We start from the raw sequence: 20876 nt of genomic DNA, 5'->3' as shown, positions 1-20876 counted from the left end.
CTGATTGCCATGGCAGAGTCTCAGGTTTTGATCACTGACTGCCATGGCAGAGTCTCAGGTTTTGGTCACTGACTGCCATGGCAGAGCCTCAGGTTTTGGTCACTGACTGCCATGGCAGAGCCTCAGGTTTGGGTCACTGGTTGCCATGGCAGAGCCTCAGGTTTGGGTCACTGGTTGCCATGGCAGAGCCTCAGGTTTGGGTCACTGGTTGCCATGGCAGAGCCTCAGGTTTTGGTCACTGGTTGCCATGGCAGAGCCTCAGGTTTGGGTCACTGGTTGCCATGGCAGGCAGAGCCTGTGCTGCAGAGGAGCCCAGGCTGGACAGTCGCTCCTTTGTTCTGCTCTGGCCTTGAGCATGGGCAGGGATGACTCAGTGAGGTGATCTCTGTTTGCTCTCCGTGTGGGAAGAGCAGATTCCATCGGGCTGGAGACTGAGATTATCCAGGTGAGAGGGTTCTGCTTCCCCTTTCTTGTTTGCCAGGACACAAAACACGCTGGGCTGCTCTCCCTGAGCTCCTGTGAGGGGTCAGAGAGGAGCTCAGTGCCTGGCTGAGGCAGAGCCACGTGAGGGGAAAAGGCAGCTGCAAAGCCTTCCATGGCAATGTGGGGGTGAGAGAGGGAGAGCATGGGCAGAATGGTGGAATAATTTGGGTTGGGGTGACATTAAAGCCCATCCAGTGCCACTCCCTACCATGCCAGGGACACCTCCACTGTCCCAGGGTGCTCCAATCCCGTCCAGCCTGGCCAGATTCACCTCATGGAGGCCGAGGGTTGGATCCACTCAGGTGATTCCCTGTGTCTTGTCCCTCCAGCCCTCCCTGCCCAGCAGATTCCCAGAGTTCAGGGCTGTTCCTGCAGCATCTGCTGAGAGATGTGAAAACAGAATTATGGGATGGTTTGGGTTGGGAGGGACCTCAAAGTCCATCCCATTCCACCCCTGCCATGGGCAGGGACACCTCCACTGTCCCAGGGTGCTCCAAGCCCTGTCCAGCCTGGCCAGATTCTCCTCATGGAGGCCGAGGGTTGGATCCACTCAGGTGAGGCCTCACCTGCAGAGCTGCTGCAGCCCTGGGCCCTGCACAGGAGGGACCTGGAGGTGTTGGAGAGGTCCAGAGGAGGCACCAGGGTGATCAGAGGGATGGAGCAGCTCTGCTGGGAGAGCTGGGATTGCCCAGCCTGGAGAGGAGCAGCTTTGGGGTGGCCTCACTGTGGCCTCCCATGATTAACTGTAGGGGCCTACAGGGTGAGGAGACACTATTGACAAGGCCCTGGAGGGCAGGAGAAGGGGAAATGACCTCCAGCTGATAGAAAGTAGGTTTAGATGGGATATTGGGAAGAAATTCCTCCCTGTGAGGGTGGAGAGGGGCTGGGATGGAATTCCCAGAGGAGCTGTGGCTGACCCTGGATCTCTGAAGTGTCCAAGGCCAGGCTGGAGCAGTCTGGGTCAGTGGAAGGTTCCCTGCCCATGGAAGGCGGTTTGGGGCAGGATGATGGTTAAAGTCCCTTCCAGTCCAGGCCATTCCATGATTCTGGGTCTGCCCACACCCCTCTGAATTCTGAGGACAGAGCCCTCGTGCCTGGCCAGCAGAGCCCTGGTGGACTCCAGCCAGCAGAGAATTGTGCTCAACCCCACGTAGGAGCAGGCAGAATTCCCCGTCCCTTGGGAAAAGGGAGCCAGCCCTCACGTAGGACCAGGATTAACAATACCAGAAGCAACACCTGCAAAAAAACAAAAAGGCTCCTTAATTCACCATGATCTGCTTTGTGACTCGTGCTGTGGAGAACATTAAACAGCTCGGACGTGTGCACACAATTACACAACAGGCGCCACTGCCAGAAATGGGCTGCAGGTGTGTTCTGAGGAGAATTCAACCTTCAAAAATCACTTTAATCCAGTTAAGGACTTACAAGAAGTTCGTGACTCTTGAGAAATCCATGACAAGGTCCCGTGCCTTCAGTTAACTCCTCGCAGCCTGCAGTGGTTGGAGCTGCACAGCCTCCATCACCCTGGGGCAGGCTAATTAAGCAAAATGGAGCTAATGAAGGGGGAAGATGAAGTAACTGATTTTTGGCCTTTCATTTCAAAGAAAAGGGAAGGAAGGAAGGAAGCCACACACTTGTAACACCAAACATGTCTGTGATCTTATAGCAAAAAGTGCTGCCAAGACGTTAAATATTTGTGATGAGGTTTCATTAGTCAGGCTCAGATGACAGACTGTGACCTGATTAAATACACAGCAAAAACAACTCAGCTGCTGCTTACTAAGGTAGTTTCAATCATCATTTCAGTGAGAAAAGATTATATTTACTTTATATTAAAGCCTGGTAGTACAAACATTGCATTTAAGCTGAGGAGCTGGTAATGAACAGCTGCAAGGGAGAGAACTTTTCCAAACATTCAGGTCAAAAGCAACAATTGGATCATTTCCTTCAACAAAACACCAGAAAGCAAAACACTGAGGGCTGGTCATTGAGGAAGAGGAGGATTATTCACTTTGGGAATGTGTGAGACGACAGAGGCAAGCACAAGGGAAAGCTTTATACAAAGAAGAGCTTTTAAAGAGGAACGGAGCTTATCCAAGAGTGGATCCAAGGTCCTGAAAGGCCACAGAAAATGTTCTGTTGACTCCAATGGGTTTTGGATCCCTCTGGAAGTGGAGAGGAAGGGATGGGGCTCCAGGGAGAGGCAGGTTGTGGGGACACTGGAATGCAGCTGGGAATAGATGGAGGAAGCCAAGGGCAGCGAAGGTGTGGAACACAGAGGTGAAGCCGTGTGCTTTTATTTGTATTCTGGAGAAAAATAACCTGCAGGAGGCTTGGGAGAGGGGAATGGAGGCAGGAGGAAGGCAGGTGACTGAGCAGTGATACAATAGAGCCGTGGCTGCCTGTGCAATCCCCCATCCCTTCCCTGCTCCCAGAGGACAAGGATGTGGTCCTGGGGTAGATGGGGACCAGGAAAAGAACCAGGAACAGAACCAAGCACAGTCCTGGCCCTCAGCTGCTCAGCTCTGTCTCAGGGTGGCTGAACGTGGGTCTGCTGGAGGAGACTCTGGTTACTCCTGAAAATCCCTGTTTGGTGCCTCAGTACCTTTCCAAATCTTGTTCACCACGAACTTTGGGACGAGGCAGAAGCAGAGCAGTGATTCAGGCCTGGATTTGTCCTGAGCTCTGCCAAGTGCTGCCCACACAACTCTCCTTTTACTTCCAACCCAGGCAGGACTCGTGCAGATCCTCAGTGTAGGGGTGACATTCACATTTTGCTGCTTCTTCTTTAATTGCACTGGGAGCATTTGTGTTAAATCCACCAATATTCAACTACTAAATGTTGAGACAAACTTGCCATCCAGTTTTACCCCCTAGGAACATGAAAACTGTTCACTTGGACTTTGCCCAGTTGTTTAGTGGATTCAAAAATTCCCAAGCCATCTGAGACCTCAAGGACAGCTCTGTGAGCACCTCCAGGGGAAGAAGCCAGGATCAGATTATTCCAGAATCACTGAAGCGAGGGCAGAAACATCAAAAGCTTCTCCAGTCACTAAAGGAAATTACATCCCATTCCCTTTCAAGTCTCCCCAAGACCTTCATCCCCTCACATTCCCTTCTTCCTGCCAGCCCTTTGTTGGGATGGAACTCTCTCTTCCATCCTGCTGGAAAGCAGAGTTTATTAAGAGCATTAACTCTGGAGATGGAGGGGTCACACATCATTTTCACGTGCGTCATGCTGAGAGAATGAGCTGAGATCAATGCTTGGCCAGCAGCCACTTGTTTTTAAAACCAGTTGTTCACAGTAATTTCTCTTAATTATTTATTTTTTTGCGAGGCAGGGATGCAGTCCAAGAATGCCCAGCTTATTTTTATTCATAGAACATTTAAAACACTGAATTGTCCTCCTTTCATCTCCACAGAGTTTAAAAGGCACCGACCTAAATTTAATGACACAGCTCCTGTCTGATTTTGAGCAACTCAGATGAGCACCTGGGCAGGGAGATGCCCAAACCCTGCATGAATTCTTTCCCTGGAGGCCTCTTTCCTAACCTGGGGTGCCAACATGAGTTGAAATATTTGACTGAAGTGTCGCAAACAAGCAGCTGCCAAAAATTGTTATCAATTAGCACCATCCTACACTTAATAAAAGCCCAAACCCATCTGTTTGCAGCTCCCAATCTGTCTCAGAACGTCTGGAGATCCGGCAAAAATCTGAGGGGAAAGTTTGGCCTAAAAATTTTCAAAAAATCAGAACTTTTCAACAGAGAAATAGTTATTTACTAATGCTTATGTGATAAGAGTAATGGCAGTAAAATTCTCCTGTGGATTTAATTCCCCTGGAGATTTATGCAGATATATTTACTCATTTATAAACTAATATAAATTATGAATATATAAATTACCTTGTCATGTTTATTGCTGGCACTGCCATGTATGAATATAAATTTATATCCAGATGATCCACTCCAGTTCTCTGTACTCTGTAACCCCTATTTTAACCCAGAAAAAGTTCAACTTCCCTAAAGCAGTTCTGCATTGACACTTGTAGCCTGAGCAATTTTGTCACTCCTTTATTACAGCTGACTGAGTCAGTGGGGTCCTTTTCTGGCAGAGATTTTTGGATTATTATTGGACAGATCCTCACCTGGATCATTCACTGCTCTGCCTCCTCCACTGACTCACCTGAGCCTGAAGCAAACATTACTAACAGAGGTGACAGGGCAGCAGAGGCTCTGCTCAGTGTTTATTCTGTCAGTGATTCACTGAGCAGATTCTGGGGTAAATACCCAGAATTAAAGCACAGCTTTGCCCCCAGCCCTGCTGACCTATTTTACCCCAAACATCCTGGGAATTCTCCCATTCCTTGACATTCCACTGGTTTTATTTCAGCTTTTACCAGTCAGACCATGAACAGATGGAACTAGGACCAGCCCAACCATTCTATAACTCAATGACAGCTCCTATCTCCCTATTTATTGATTTATTGATTGATTGGTGTTAATCATTTCCTTTTCCCCATTTTCAGGGAAGCCAATCCAAGCAGCGGTCGATCCCTGTCCCGATGTTTGGGGCAGGGACCCAGCAGCAGGAACTCCTCTCGCCGTAACACTCTGTGCCTTGGGTGTTGTGCAACACCTTGAGCAAACACTTCCTCCTGCAGGAGCAGGAATAAAGCTGAGCCCGTCCCTGCCTCTCACTCCCAGCCCAGAGCAGCTCACGGACAGGGCCACGCTGGGATCGCCACATCCCCACCCCAGGAACCCCAGAGCATGAAAATCCTCCTCATTTCTGCGCTTCTGCTGCATCTCCTCCAACAAGGTACTGCACTTTTTGTTTTAGCCCTTCACCAGTTTTGTTATGGATAATGCTGTATGAAATTTTAATTATTAACTGGGAGATAATAGGGAGCAATGGCGAGTGAAAGCCTTTGGGAAATGGAGTTAGGGATATTTGGGATTTTCTGCTTGTAGCAATTCACTGTAATTCTTTACTTAGAGCAGCATTTACTTGTTTGAAAGGTGACCATAAATTGCCTGAAGACCCTCAACTGGTTGGTTTTGTGAGCCACTAAAGCAATACTTACCCTGAAAGTGAGAGGCCAATTTATCCAATTACACCAATTTATCAGCATTTTGGCCATAAAATAACAGATTTCTGTATGAATTCAATTGCAATTACCTGATTTAAAGTATTGATCACCCTTTATTTATATGATTCTTCAGGTTATGTTCAAATGACTCCACCTGAACAGATCCCACTTTTTTTCCCAACAATTTCTTTTGATTCCTGTCGACAGGGAATGGAATTTTTCAGGGCTTGGCCTGCACAAACATGTACAGCATTTATATCCATAATTAAACATAGAATTAGCATTCAGGCACAAATCTTTAATTTGGTTTTTTGCACAGAATATCCAAAAATGTGCACACCATTAAGGTGTTACCATTTTTGCCTTGACAAAACCACAATTTCATTGTCAATAAAATCCTCCTTAATGATTTTTTGTGCTGGTTGAAGCCCTTGGAAAAGCACACAATTATGTTTTCCTTATTACAAGTTGTTGTAGGAGGCCCAAGGAATTTCCTTCCTCCTTCAAGCTTGAGACAAAGCCTGAAGGCAGCAAAGACAATGCACTGGTTAAGAAACTCGAAGAAAGGATTCATTCCAAACAAAACCAACCAGTTTTCCTCGAAATTCTGTCTGGATCAGACTGCAGGGAAGGGATGAGTTTAGTCCTGAGCCTCCCTTTAAACCTTGCCTTAACTTGAACTCTCTGGGCTGGAGTTGCACAAAGGGTGTGGAGAGATAAAATTGGGGATCTGTGTTCCAAGAGGCCTGAAACATTCCTGAGATTGCTGCACAAGGACACACTTGAGGCCTGTGCAGAGAAATCTGAAAAGCAGCAGATTTTTTTTGGAAAATAAACATAATTAGTTGCTTAAAAAAAAAAAATAAACCACTGTTGTGAGTGGCAGGAGTAAAGTTACACCTGGTAGCTGCTCCCAGCACGTGCTTGGTGCAACAGCTCAGCTGCCACAGGATCCCTGTGCACCATTAAATCAACAGCTTTATCAAGATACAACCAGGTTTGCTCTGCAATTACTTTTGGAAAGGGTTGAATCAAATAAATCAGTGATAAAAGAATGGATCCGTTTGTTTTACTGCCACAATTTGCACGAGGGTGTGCTCTCCTGTTCCAGAGAGAAAATTACAGTAATTGGAGGCCTCTCTCCTGGAAAAACCTGGCCCTGGGGCAGGAATTACCATGGGAGGTGCTTTGCTCCTTTGTTTTTGTGGGATTTCATTGGCTTTCTGGGCAGCTGAGGGGGGTTTTTGTTGTTGGTTTATTTTTGAAATACAGGCCCTCAAGGATTCACCAATTCAGATGAAATTCCCATTTGTAGATTAAAGAGTTCAGGGGTATCCAAAAGCTGCTGTTGCCTTGGTGCAAACCAACCATCCTTTTCCTGACTCTGTTTTACCAAAACCTGGCCCCAGCTGCCAGGATGGACTGCAGGGTGTACCCAGGGCAGGCCCCAAATTGACTTTGCTCCACATTTGCTGAGCTTCAGAGCAGAAAACAAAAAGAAATGATTTATATCAGCCTTGCATTTCCTCACCCAGCTCTTTACAACTCCTCCAGACCTATAAGACCACTCAAAATGATGTTAAGGAACCTCCTGGATTCCTTGCACCATCAAGATTTTCCTGATTTCCTCCCTATCTCCCATTATTTTACCTGGCCATGTCCAAATGTCTCACCCAGCCTTCTGCTGTCCCTCCTTCAACCCAATTCAAGAGGTAAAAGTTGTAATTATTTATTACCAACCTCTCTTAGAGTTCTGCCACAGTTATTTATGTGCCAGAGCCTTCCAAAGCAGGAATCTTGTTGCAGACCTGGCATTGTGTAAGTTTATCTGCTGGTGCAGAGGCAGTCTGGGCCTGTCTGTCACGTGCTGAGATTTGGAGATTGCTCATTCCACAAACCCAAATCCATCCATTCATGTCACTGGGAAATGCAGAGGGAAAGGCTGCACTGGCATGGCTGGGCTGGCCTGTTGGGACTTGAACGGCTCAGAGCTGGGGGAAGAAACACAAAGGGAACTGCAAGAAATGTTTGGACACCTGGAAGTTGACAGGGAGGGCAACTCCTCCAAAATGCACCGAAATTGTGTTGGATCAGGCGATGCAGCAAAGCAGGGGAGCACAAGGTGCTGCAAGAACCCAAAGAATCACCTGGCCAGCCATAAAATTGGGTGTTTAATAAATTAAAATGGTGTTTTCATCAATCCCCAGGGAGCAGCAGGGAGAAGTTCTCTGGAGCTGAACATTATGAAATCGTTTACCCGCAGAAACTGCACGCGGTGCACAGGAGAGCTGCAGGAACCAGCTCAGAGGTAGGCGATCAAATTTTGGATGATTCTGGGAGATGGGGAAGGATTTCTGGAACGAAAACACCCTTGGGATTCAAGGGTAAGAGAATTTGGACAAACATTTGCTCTTCCAAAAGACGAACATGGAGAAGCGATGTGGTGTTCAGTGAGGATGAGCTGAGGTGTCCTCAGAGAAGAGAACCCCTAAGGCCATCTCTGAACTTGTGTCTCTGCAAAGATGTGGGGTTTGATACTACTCAGAGTTTTAATTACCTGTGGGCACTTGAATTTGGCTTAAATGAAACCAATAATTAAAAGCAGCAATTCTGTGCAATTCCAGAAGGTGTTGTGGAAGTGTCTGAACCCTCAGCCCTTTCCCAAGCACGCAGGATTTGTGCTTATGGAGGCAGAAATGAATTTGCAAAGTCAAATTTGCTCCTCTAATTAAAACCCCTCAAACAGAGCGACCTCCTGCTTATCCTGCTCCTGGCAGAATCCTTGTTTTTGGTGAGAGGAGGAGGAAAAGAACACGGCTGGCATTCCAATAACACCACTGCTGAGGCCAGGAGCTGCAGCAGAGGATTTTCTGACACTTGAATCTGTTTACAGAGCAAATATGATGACATAGTGAAGTATGGGATCAAAGCCAATGGAGAGGAAGTGGTGCTGCAGCTCCAAAAAAATCGGTAGGTTCAGCTCAGCTCTGCCCTTATTCCTCACTGGGAGCCACTGCAGGGTGTTCCTGCCAAAAACCAGCAATCAGGGCCCTGTGAAACAGAAGGGGTTTGGTAAATGCAACATTTCAATGGCAAGGAAAGAAAAGGGGAGGGAAAGAATCCTGTCACTGTTTTGGGAATGTGGAAGAAGTGCTTGGGATGAGACATTGCCATGATGGAGGGACTTCACCTCCTGCTACCTCTGCTCCCCCCATTTCCTTCCTAAATTGTTAAATCCAATGCATATTTGATATTTTTCTATTATTTCACAAGTTTTCTGTGATCAGTCTTTGGGTTATAGAATTGTGGCCTGAAGTGACAGGACAAGGGGGTTGGTTTTAAACTGAGACAGAGAGGGTTTAATCTGGAGATTAGGAAGAAATTCCTCCCTGGGAGGGTGGGGAGGGGCTGGGATGGAATTCCCAGAGGAGCTGGGGCTGCCCTGGATCCCTGGAAGTGTCCAAGGCCAGGATGGAGCAATCTGGGACAGTGGAAGGTTCCCTGCCCATGGAAGTGTAAGAGCTTTCAGGTGCCTTCCCACTCAAACCATTCCATGATTCTAGGGCAGACTCAATGATCTTGGAGGTGTTTTCCAACCTTAATCATTCTGTGGCTCTATATTTATATATCCCTATATTTTAGACAGATATATAGAGAGTTAAATTATAGATGGGTAGATAGATAGATAGATAGATAGATAGATAGATAGATAGATAGACAGATAAACTGATACAGATGTTTACCTTAGCACTACTTCTCTTGAACCTGGAGTTACCAAATATAACCTGGCATTGACCGAATCTTCCTGGAAATGGAAAGTCTGGCTCCAGCAGAACATTAACACACACTCCAACAAGTCTGGGTTAATGGGTGCTTTTCCAGAGGCTGTGCAAATACAGTAGTGCCATAATCAGTTCATGAAAGATAGTCTATAATTAACTGCTCGCCCCTGTTTTAATCTAATCCAAATATTTGGAGTGGGGGGAGGGAGGGAAATGTGTTGTACTAAATTCCGTTCTTTGAAGAGAAATGGGATTGTGGCAGTGGAAGAGAGTTGCCCAAACAGGAGTCACTGCAGATGTGCTGCTTTTAGGAAGATGTAAAAAGGGCCAAAAAAAAAAAAATAAAATCAATATGTAATTATACATTTGTATCCAGATCTGCCAGGAGATGAGTTCATCCCAATGCAATCAGCAGACTTTAATTGCTTTCTTCTTTTAGGAAAGTCTTTTTGTTTGAGTAAGGATTATGAGCAAGCAGAATTCCCCTCCCTGCAGCTTTTGCTTCCCGAGTTTCTCCGATACTAAGAATAACCTGAGTAATTGTTTGAATTCCCCACATACTCGCTGTGCTGTGTCATCACCTCATTTCTACATGGCAACAATTTATTTCCTTGGAGTAATGACTGCTTGGCTCTTGCAGGGATCTCCTGGCTGGGGATTATTCTGAAACTCTTTATTCTGCTGACGGCCGACAAATAACGACAACTCCTCGCATCAAGGTAATACAGGAAGGGTTTCTCCCTTTTGCTTCCAGTCTTGAGGTCCATGAGATTCATGGATCTGTGAAATAATGGGAGACATGAGACAGAAAGGAAAGGTTTGAAATCCAGGTTTGAAGCCATTTAGGATGAAGGATGGGAAAGTTGGGGTTGGTCACCGGTGCCTGTTGGGAATCAGCTCCACGGTTTGGCTTCCAAGAAGGCACCACTCCGTGGCTGCTGAACAATGTCTGGGTTGAATTCCAGCCTTTGATTGGGAGCCAGGGCCATCCCAAAGCTTTCAAGCTCCCGACTCTGCCACGCACACTTGGGTCCACCTGCCAGCCCCGTGACTCCATTTCTGCCCCGATCCCAGGGAGATCCCAGCCCGATAAGGCCCCGTTTCCTCCTGGCTCACGTTTCCAGCCACGCTCTGTGAGCCCAGCTGCCTTCTCTGAGCCCTGACAAATCACTTCTGCACCTGCACACAAACGGGGCTTGCTGCTGAAGGGATTTTTTAATTCACTGCACACTGATCTTCCCCAAAGCTCCCACCTGAAGTTCTCCTCCAAGCTCATGAGATGGGTTTTGACAGCACAATATGGAATTCAAAGCTCAGTTTTCTCTGTTAGGTGCAATTAGGAGGGTTCTGAATGAAATAAATGTGCATAAAGAACTCTGGGTTGATTATTTTGGGTTATTTTTTTCTGAGTGCTCCAATTATTTCCACGATGAATCCAGTGCAAAACCTGGATAAAGACAAACTCGAAGAGCCCTACCTGGGCTGAACAGGGAATTCCTACCCTGGGGATGTTGGATTGTGGTCAGGAGTTTTTCCTCTTGTATCCCCAAAGGATGGAGATAAATCCTCCTCTTTTCCCCAGTAACTTTCCCTTTGAGGATGTCTTTTTCCCTGTAACAAAGTTGGCATTTTGTGGTGGAAGACAAAGAAATTACAAAGTTAAATCAAAATCCACACAAGAAAGCAAAAGGCACAGGGAATGAAGGCTTGGATACAGATTCTTAAGAATTCCATTCAGGAAAACACTGGGGTAAAATTCTCCTCAAGCCCTCAGTGACTTTGAAGTCTCTTTGAACACAGGAACAGAAACCATAAATCCTTCAGCCAATTAAGTCCCAAAACAATTTCTCCTATCCATGTTTAATATAATACCTGTATTTTAATCTCACTGAAATGAATGCATTTAATTGATGGGTAATTAAAAAGCCTTTCCTTGAAATTTGGGCTCAAGGAAATAATTTGACATAGCCTTTAATTGAGCAGAGCCCAGCAGTGTGTGCTTAATTTGGAGCAGGGAGTGGGAATATTCTTATTTTTCTGTGCTGTGCTTTGCCCAGAGCCCAGAATTGTTGGTTTTTGTCACAGTTTGTGTGTTGAAGGATAAAAATAATGAGTCCACAGCCAACATGGAAATGGTCATGAACTTTTAAAATTCCTATTAAGCATTTCCTAATGGGAGACTTCTTCAAGTGGTGCACTTCATTGTAATTTGTAGATGGTTTAATTTGTTTTCTGAACTCCCTGGATCCAGTGGAGCCCATGGACACCCCAAGCTGACTCTGAGGATTTTTTCCCACCAGGATCACTGTTACTATGGAGGCCACGTGGAGGGTGATGCTGAGTCTGTGGCGAGCATCAGCACCTGCACAGGCCTCAGGTGAGAGGGGCTGGGTCCCAGGAGCAGAATGTGCAGCTTCTGGGGTAAATGTTCCCATAGGAGAGGATCAGCATGGAAAGAAGTCATGTGAGCTTTTATTCAGGCTTGGGAAACTTGTTTCGCAAAGAAAAACAGAGGGAGAAGGGAGAAAAATAATTACTGTTAGTTCCTTACAATATTTCAGCTTTTCACTTCAAATCAGGATGAAAACATCTTTGAATTTCCCACTGGAATGAAATCCACTTTTCAACCACTTCTGTCAGCACAACCCCCCCCCCCCCAAATTTAAATCAAATTAATAAAAATTGATAAAATTAATAAATCAAATTAATTCCAAACCCAGCTTCTCTTTGACTGAGAGCACCCAAATCTTCCATAATTAATTTCTGTTTCTAAACTGTTGCATTCTGCCTCAGGCTGCTGGAATATTCCAAGGGTCTCTGTGCTTGGGCTAAATGCTCCCTTGATCCAAAACCTCACATTCCAACCCATTTTTTAGTGGCTATTTTGAGACCCGTGGCCAGAAGTTCCTCATTGAGCCCCTGGGAGCCTCGGACAGGGATGAGCACGTGGTTTATAAATACGAGGCCCTGAAACAAGAGCCCATCAAAACCTGTGGGCTGGTCAACAACTCCTGGGAACAGGACTCCAGTGACCCCATCAAGGCCATCTTCAGGTCCAGCAACAGCCCAGAGGTAAGGACATGGCTGTCCCATCACAAAAAGGGGACTTGTGGCCACTGGAAAACTCTAAATAGCCCAAATCCCACTTGGTCTGGTGGCACCTTCACAAAGGAGCTGTTTAAACACAGGGAAGTGGGATCAGATCTAAAAACCTGAACAAAATGTTCCAGATCTGAGATTTCACAGTCACCAGCTGAGTTAAACCTTCCTGCCTTTATTAACAGGTGCCCAGTGCACCTTTAGCACCTAAATACCCATTAATATCTATTTTACCTTCTATATCTGAATAAAAATTTAAATATCCAACCTACTTCTTATCATTTAAACCCAAACCAGTCCCTTCTGAATGACCTGGCCAAAGAAATCCCCTCAGTAATTAACAAACAGCTTTGAAACTGCAGAGGTTGGGATAGGAAAAGCTCTTAAAAGTAATTTTTAATCCATGATTCCTTTAGATGAAAGCCTACCTGAAATCAAAGAAGTACCTGGAGCTCTATGTTGTTGCAGACAATGCTTTGGTGAGTTTTGGAATTATTATTTCATGTTTGATCAGCCCCACAGGAGCTTCCCAGGGCACCCCAACTCGTATTCCTGGGCTCCTACAAGAGCTATGAGGGCCTGGCTGGGAAATGGGATTTCTAAAGGGGATTCCATTTGAAATTCCCACCTGGAGATGGCAGGAATTCAGAAAAGACCTTGCAGTGCTTGTCCTGCTGGAATATCCTGAATTGAAGGGAATATCCTGAATTGAAGGGAATATCCTGATTTGGAAGGAATATCCTGAATAGAAGGGAATATCCTGAATAGAAGGGAATATCCTGATTTGGAAGGGAATGTCCTGATTTGGAAGGGAATATCCTGAATTGAAGGGAATATCCTGATTTTGAAGGGAATATCCTGGTTGGGAAGGGAATATCCTGAATTGAAGGGAATATCCTGATTTGGAAGGGAATATCCTGATTTGGAAGGGAATATCCTGAATAGAAGGGAATATCCTGATTTGGAAGGGAATGTCCTGATTTGGAAGGGAATGTCCTGATTTGGAAGGGAATATCCTGATTGGGAAGGGAATATCCTGGTTTGGAAGGAATATCCTGATTTGGAAGGGAATATCCTGATTTGGAAGGGAATATCCTGAATTGAAGGGAATATCCTGATTGTGAGGGAATATCCTGAATTGAAGGGAATATCCTGATTTGGAAGGGAATATCCTGAATTGAAGGGAATATCCTGATTGGGAAGGGAATATCCTGAATTGAAGGGGATATCCTGAATTGAAGGGATAATCGTGAGCTTGAAGGGACCCACAAGGATCATTGAGCCCAACTCCTTCTCTGCACCCTGCACAGAAATTCACATTTTGGAAGGGGCTGATACTGAAACCCAATATCTGATAAAATCCTACATCAAACATAAAATAAAGCATGAGATTTTATACATGGCATGGTTTGCAAACCAATCTTCTGCGGGATATTTATTTCCTGATAAATCGCCTTTTCCCTCTCCTTTTCCTGACATGCTGTATTTGCCTTTTCAGTACAAGAAATATGATGAAGATGCTAAAAATATAAGACAAAGGATATTTGGAATAGTCAACTACATCAACACGGTGAGAGCAAACAAGTGGCAATGAAATCCAAGTGTTTTGTAATTTTTTTCTATTGAAAAAGATTGAAATACAAATTATTTATGTTTTTTTCTATTGAAAGCCATTGAAATCCAAAATATTTAAAATATTTTTCTATTGGAAACCACAGGATCCAAGTGGTTTATAAATTCTTTCTAATGTAAGCATCATAAATTCCCATTGTTACATGTAGGAATGAATGAAAGCTCAATTTCATGGTAATTTATTCTCCTGTTCTTTGCCTTCAGAGATGAGATTTTTAATAAGAATTATTTCTACTCCTACTTTAATTATTTATACTCCTATTTCAATTATTTCTATCAATACTTTAAGATGCTTTTTAATCACTTCTCAAGTGAAAGGTTGTTGCAAAAGAATAAATTGATTCTTCATTTCTTTTGCAAGTCAATTATTTTTAACCCCATTTTAAAGTTGAAATGTGATGACAAATCAGATTTTCAGTTTATTTGGTGAGACTTTTTTGGAATTCAGAGCTTGGAAAGGCTTTGTTAGGTCTGGAGTGGATATTGGAGTGGAAAAATGACCAAGTACCAGGATGAGGCTTTGTTTAATTTTTATTAATTTTTAATTAATTCTCTGCTGCAGGTTTATAAAGCCATCAACACCCACGTGGCTCTGGTTGGCCTGGAGGTGTGGACAGATGGGGACAAGTGTCCCCTGACCAGGAATGCAGGCTTCACCCTGGAGGCCTTCTCCAAGTGGCGCCGGTCGGATCTGCTCAAGAGGAAAAGGAACGACAACGCTCAGCTCATCACGTGGGTCCCTTCCCTTCCCTTCCCTTCCCTTCCCTTCCCTTCCCTTCCCTTCCCTTCCCTTCCCTTCCCTTCCCTTCCCTTCCCTTCCCTTCCCTTCCCTTCCCTTCCCTTCCCTTCCCTTCCCTTCCCTTCCCTTCCCTTCCCTTCCCTTCCCTTCCCTTCCCTTCCCTTCCCTTCCCTTCCCTTCCCTTCCCTTCCCTTCCCTTCCCTTCCCTTCCCTTCCCTTCCCTTCCCTTCCCTTCCCTTCCCTTCCCTTCCCTTCCCTTCCCTTCCCTTCCCTTCCCTTCCCTTCCCTTCCCTTCCCTTCCCTTCCCTTCCCTTCCCTTCCCTTCCCTTCCCTTCCCTTCCCTTCCCTTCCCTTCCCTTCCCTTCCCTTCCCTTCCCTTCCCTTCCCTTCCCTTCCCTTCCCTTCCCTTCCCTTCCCTTCCCTCCCCTCCCCTCCCCTCCCCTCCCCTCCCCTCCCCTCCCCTCCCCTCCCCTCCCCTCCCCTTCCTTTCTTCCCCTTTTTTTATTCCTTAAAAATTGGTCAACAACACATTCAAGGTCGTTTTTATTCCTTAAAAATCACTCACCAAACTCATTCAAGACCCTTTTTATTCCTTAAAAAATGGTCGCCAAACACATTCCAGGCATATTTTATTCCTTAAAAATCGCTCACCAAACACAGTCAGGGCATTTTTTATTCTTTTGTCACCAATCAGTGGCACAATTCTGACCCGGATTTCACCCATTCCAGGACTACCTTGTACCAATTCCAGGACAAAAAAAAAATAGAAATAAGTCCAAGCTGTCTCTCTCTCTTTTTTTTCTTTTTTTTTTTTTTTTCTTTTTTTTTTTCTTTTTTTTTTTTTCCTGGTGTGCAAATAAATTCCTGCCAGGACACAGCATCCAATCCTTCCAACAGAATCCCTGCAAAAACAGGGAAGGGGAACTTTTCCCTTATCTAAGACACTTCTGGTTTTGCTCACTCAATAAAGTTGAGTGCCTGTGGACTTCAGCAAAGTCTGACAACTTAAAGAGTCATAACATGAAGTTTACCAGAAAGATGATGAATTAAATTTCCCCAAAAATGTAGGGAATGCCAAATTAAACCAGCATTGACCTCACTTTTCTGTCTTGTGTCCAGAGGTCCTGACTCATCCCAGCCCTTTGCTGCTTTTGGAGCTCTTTGCACTCCCACAAATGCTTTAAATCTGATGAACCACCACGGAATTTAAGTAAATATTAAAACAAAAAGTGCTTCAATTGTTTTGGTTTTTTTTATTTGCAGGGATATTAAATATTTGATTAGATGTGAGAATCTGTCTGGAGGTGGGGATGGAACCTCCAGCCTGGTTTGGAGAAGATCCCTGAGGTCAGAGCCCATCCTGGGCACCCTCTGATCTCACTGTGTCTTTGTGCTTCCTTCCAGAGGCCTGGACTTTGAGGGCACCACGATTGGATTGGCCTTCATGAAATCCATATGCAGTGATGCATTTTCTGCAGGTATTATTCAGGTCTGATTCATTTTTATTTCATTTTTTAAAGCCTTTCCTATGTTTTTTACACTCTGCCAGTGAAAAACCTTTGTGAATATTGTTGGGTTTAGGGCACTTTCAGTTCTCTGGTTCATTATTGGACTGTAAAAATTCAAAATCAGAGCCCTGGAAGTGTCCAAGGCCAGGCTGGACAGGGCTTGGAGCAGCCTGGGATAGAGGAAAGTGTCCCTGCCCTGGAACTGGATGGGATTTAAGGTCCCCTCCAGCCCAAACCATTTGGGATTCTGAGATTTTATTTTAAATTAAGTGCGGGGGGGTAAAGAAAGCAAACACGTGATATACACACCTCCAGGGTGTCTATTTTACAAATACATATATTTTAAATAAATATATTTCTATTTATAAATATCTTTAAATATTAAATAATAAAATAGAATCCAAATAGATGCACAGATGGGGTGAGCACCACGTGACCCCTCGTGCATCATGAGGATAATTTTGCTTGTGTTGGGAAGGATGAAAGTTTGACAAGAAATACATATATTTTATAAATACATATATTTTAAATAAATATATTTCTATTTATAAATATCTTTAAATATTAAATAATAAAATAGAATCCAAATAGATGCACAGATGGGGTGAGCACCACGTGACCCCTCGTGCATCATGAGGATAATTTCGCTTGTGTTGGGAAGGATGAAAGTTTGACAAGAAAGTCTCACAGGTATCTGTGCTTGGCAGAAAGATTTTTAAATGTAGAATCTGAAGATGGAATAAAGTGAAAGCAAGTTTTGATATAGAAGAAAAGAATTGCTGAGCCAGTCTTACTGGAGGCAAAGGGTGTGTTAGATAGAAGGGTTTTTATGGCTTAGAGCAAAGGATAAACCCACCTCGGACAAGATGTTTTTACCAAGCAGAAAGAGAGCACAGGCAAACAAGGCAGCAAATGTGGCAAGCATAAAAAGTCTCAGAATTTTCCAGTGCAAGAAAACTGAAAAACAACTTCTAGCTTAAACTGTAATGTACTGACTTTGAGTGACTGGAGAACAGTAACATGAATATGGTAATTACAGTAGTTATGATAGGCTATAGGTAAAAGAAAAACTGTCGTTTTTTTTATTGTAAATGAAAGGTGACTCTGACCTCTGGTGCTGGTGACAAGAGAGAATGATGTATCCTACTCCATCATCAGAAGGCTCATTTATTACTTTATGATACTAATCTATGTACATTGTATCTAAACTGAAACTGCCATGCCCTCACTCTTACTCGCAACTGCTCAGAGCAGAACTCACCTCTGATTCTCTCCTGACTGTCCCGTGACAGTCTGACACACACACAGAGACACACACACAGAGACACACAGACACACACACAGACAGACACACACACACACAGACACACACACACAGACACACACACACACAGACACACACACACAGACACACACAGACACACACACAGACAGACACACAGACACAGACACACACACACACAGAGACACACACAGACACACAGACACACACACACACAGACACACACAGACACACACACAGACACACACACACAGAAACACACACACACAGACACACACACACAGACACAGACACACACACAGACACACACACACAGACACACACACAGACACACACACACAGACACACACACAGACACACACACAGACACACACACACACAGACACACACACATGCACACACACACACACACAGACACACACACACACACACACACACACACACACACACACAGACACACACACACACACACACACACAGACACACACACACACACACACATGCACACACACACACAGACACACAGACACACACACACAGACACACACACACACACACACGCCTGGCCCTGACAGGCCAAGGGAACAAAGCATCCTCACTGTGGCTAAACCATCTCCACATTGCATTCTACTTTAGCACAGCACAGGCACAGCAAGTGAGATCAGAATTGGGTTTTCCTTCTCCTCTGCTCGTCTCACAGCTTCTCTCTGTTCTCAGGGTGTGTGAATACCACATTTTTTGTTTTCTCTGTTGTTGCTGGTGCTGTAAAACACACATGGGAATGACAAGGAGCTTTTCTTGCTCCCCAGGACCACAACAGGAACGAGGTCGCGGTGGCAGCCACGATGGCCCACGAGATGGGGCACAACCTGGGCATGAGCCACGACACCAAGGCCTGCTCGTGCAGCGATGACATCTGCATCATGACCGACACCGTCAGGTGGGGCCGGGGCAACTGCGGGGCTGACACGGGGCTCTGGGCAGGCTGCCAGCCCCGGGCTGGGGCACGGCTGCTGTCCGGGGAGATTGTTCCATGCAGTTATTCCAACCAATCGGTTTTAAAAAATGGGTGAAGTCCCAGGCCATTGTCAGATATCCCCAGACAGAAATCCCACAAAAAACCCAACCTAAAACTACTTTAGTCCCTGTATATTTAGGAAAAAGTTTATATTTATTTACATTTATTTATTTGCATATATTTCTTTATTTTAACATTTATTTCTTTACATTTCTTTATGTACATTTAATATTTAAAATGCTAAATTATTTAGATATATATCTAAATATATATATTATATTTATATTTATATTATTTACTTTTATTTCATTATGTACATTTAACATTTAAAATGTTAAATTATTATTTAGATATATCTCTCTAAATATATATATTATATATACTTATATATCTCTAAAATAATTTCTATTTATAATATATCTTTATATAAATATATTATTTAATAATAATATTTATATAATTAAAAATATATTATTAAATTAATATATATTATATATATTTATAGATATATATCTAAAAGTAATTTGTATGTATATAATAAAGATATATTTTATATATAAATATATTATTAAATATTATTTTTATATATAATTGAATATATATTTGCATTTTTATATATCTAAAAATATATACTATATCTTTATATATCTAAAATAATTTTCATAAATCATATATAATATATTTCTATATATATTATATAGAATATATTCTATATATAATACATATATTCTATATATATAATTATATATGATATATATAATCTAATCTAATCTAATCTACTATAATATACTATAATATACTATAATATACTATAATATACTATAATATAATATAATATAATATAATATAATATAATATAATATAATATAAGATATATACTATTATATATAATAATAATATATATTCTCTATATAATAATATATATATTCTATATATAAATATGTTATTCAATATTAATTTTTATATATAATGTATATAAATGATTACATTTATATAGAAATAATTTTTAGTAGTATATATACTATAGTATACTATATAGTATATATATATATAGTATACTATATAGTATATATACTATATTATATATAGTATATATTGTTTATTTAATATAGAAATATATATTAAATATTACTTTTATATATAATTAAATATATATTATTAAATTTATAGATAGATAGATAGATATAGATATATAATGTTATGTATATGTATATAATGTAATATGAGATATATACTATTATATATAATATATATTCTCTATATAATAATATATATATTCTATATATAAATATGTTATTCAATATTAATTTTTATATATAATGTATATAAATGATTACATTTATATGGAAATAATTTTTAGTAGTATATATACCATAGTATACTATATAGTATATATACTATATAGCATACTATATAGTATATATACTATATTATATATAGTATATATAATATATTTAATATAGAAATATATATTAAATATTACTTTTATATATAATTAAATATATATAATTAAATTTATAGATAGATAGATAGATATAGATATATAATGTTATGTATATGTATATAATATAATATAATATGAGATATATACTATTATATGTAATAATATATATTCTATATATAATAATATATAGAATATATATAATAATATATATTCTATATATAAATATGTTATTCAATATTAATTTTTATATATAATGGATATAAATGATTACATTTATATAGAAATAACTTTTAGTAGTATATATACTATAGTATACTATATAGTATATATACTATATAGTATACTATATAGTATATATACTATATTATATATAGTATATATAATATACTATATACACTATATAGTATACTATATAGTATATATACTATATTATACATAGTATATATAATATATTTAATATAGAAATATATATTAAATATTACTTTTATATATAATTAAATATATATTATTAAATTGATAGATAGATAGATAGATAGATAGAGATATAAAATGTTATGTATATGTATGTGTGTATAGATATAGTTATAGATATAGATATAGATATAGATATAGATATAGATATAGATATAGATATAAAATGTTAGATATATAATAAGTATATATAAAACATTATATGTCAAATGTGTATTTAGAACAATGTTTCCCCCAAGAGCAGTGGGGACAGTCTCATGTTCAGTTCTCCCCAAGGATGTTTCACTCCCTGCCCGGGCCCATCCCACCATAACCCCTCCTGTGTC

The 20876-nt window shown here is 41.8% G+C and overlaps 1 protein-coding gene across 1 annotated transcript in view; it reads left to right on the top strand.

Annotated features, from left to right (window-relative positions):
* LOC132085299 (zinc metalloproteinase-disintegrin-like NaMP) overlaps positions 1 to 20876 on the top strand; it is a 75066-nt gene that overhangs the window by 38639 nt on the left and 15551 nt on the right. Inside the window, exons 2-11 of the mRNA XM_059490675.1 lie at positions 7783 to 7883; positions 8469 to 8545; positions 9998 to 10076; positions 11658 to 11734; positions 12234 to 12429; positions 12873 to 12935; positions 13955 to 14026; positions 14651 to 14820; positions 16232 to 16316; positions 18427 to 18557. Of these exons, the coding sequence (XP_059346658.1) occupies positions 7783 to 7883; positions 8469 to 8545; positions 9998 to 10076; positions 11658 to 11734; positions 12234 to 12429; positions 12873 to 12935; positions 13955 to 14026; positions 14651 to 14820; positions 16232 to 16316; positions 18427 to 18557 (1051 nt within the window). The remainder of the gene's footprint in view (positions 1 to 7782; positions 7884 to 8468; positions 8546 to 9997; positions 10077 to 11657; positions 11735 to 12233; positions 12430 to 12872; positions 12936 to 13954; positions 14027 to 14650; positions 14821 to 16231; positions 16317 to 18426; positions 18558 to 20876) is intronic.

Source organism: Ammospiza nelsoni, chromosome 30, assembly GCF_027579445.1.
Source record: "Ammospiza nelsoni isolate bAmmNel1 chromosome 30, bAmmNel1.pri, whole genome shotgun sequence".
Classification (NCBI taxonomy): domain Eukaryota; kingdom Metazoa; phylum Chordata; class Aves; order Passeriformes; family Passerellidae; genus Ammospiza; species Ammospiza nelsoni.
This window is presented reverse-complemented; position numbering and strand designations above follow the sequence as displayed.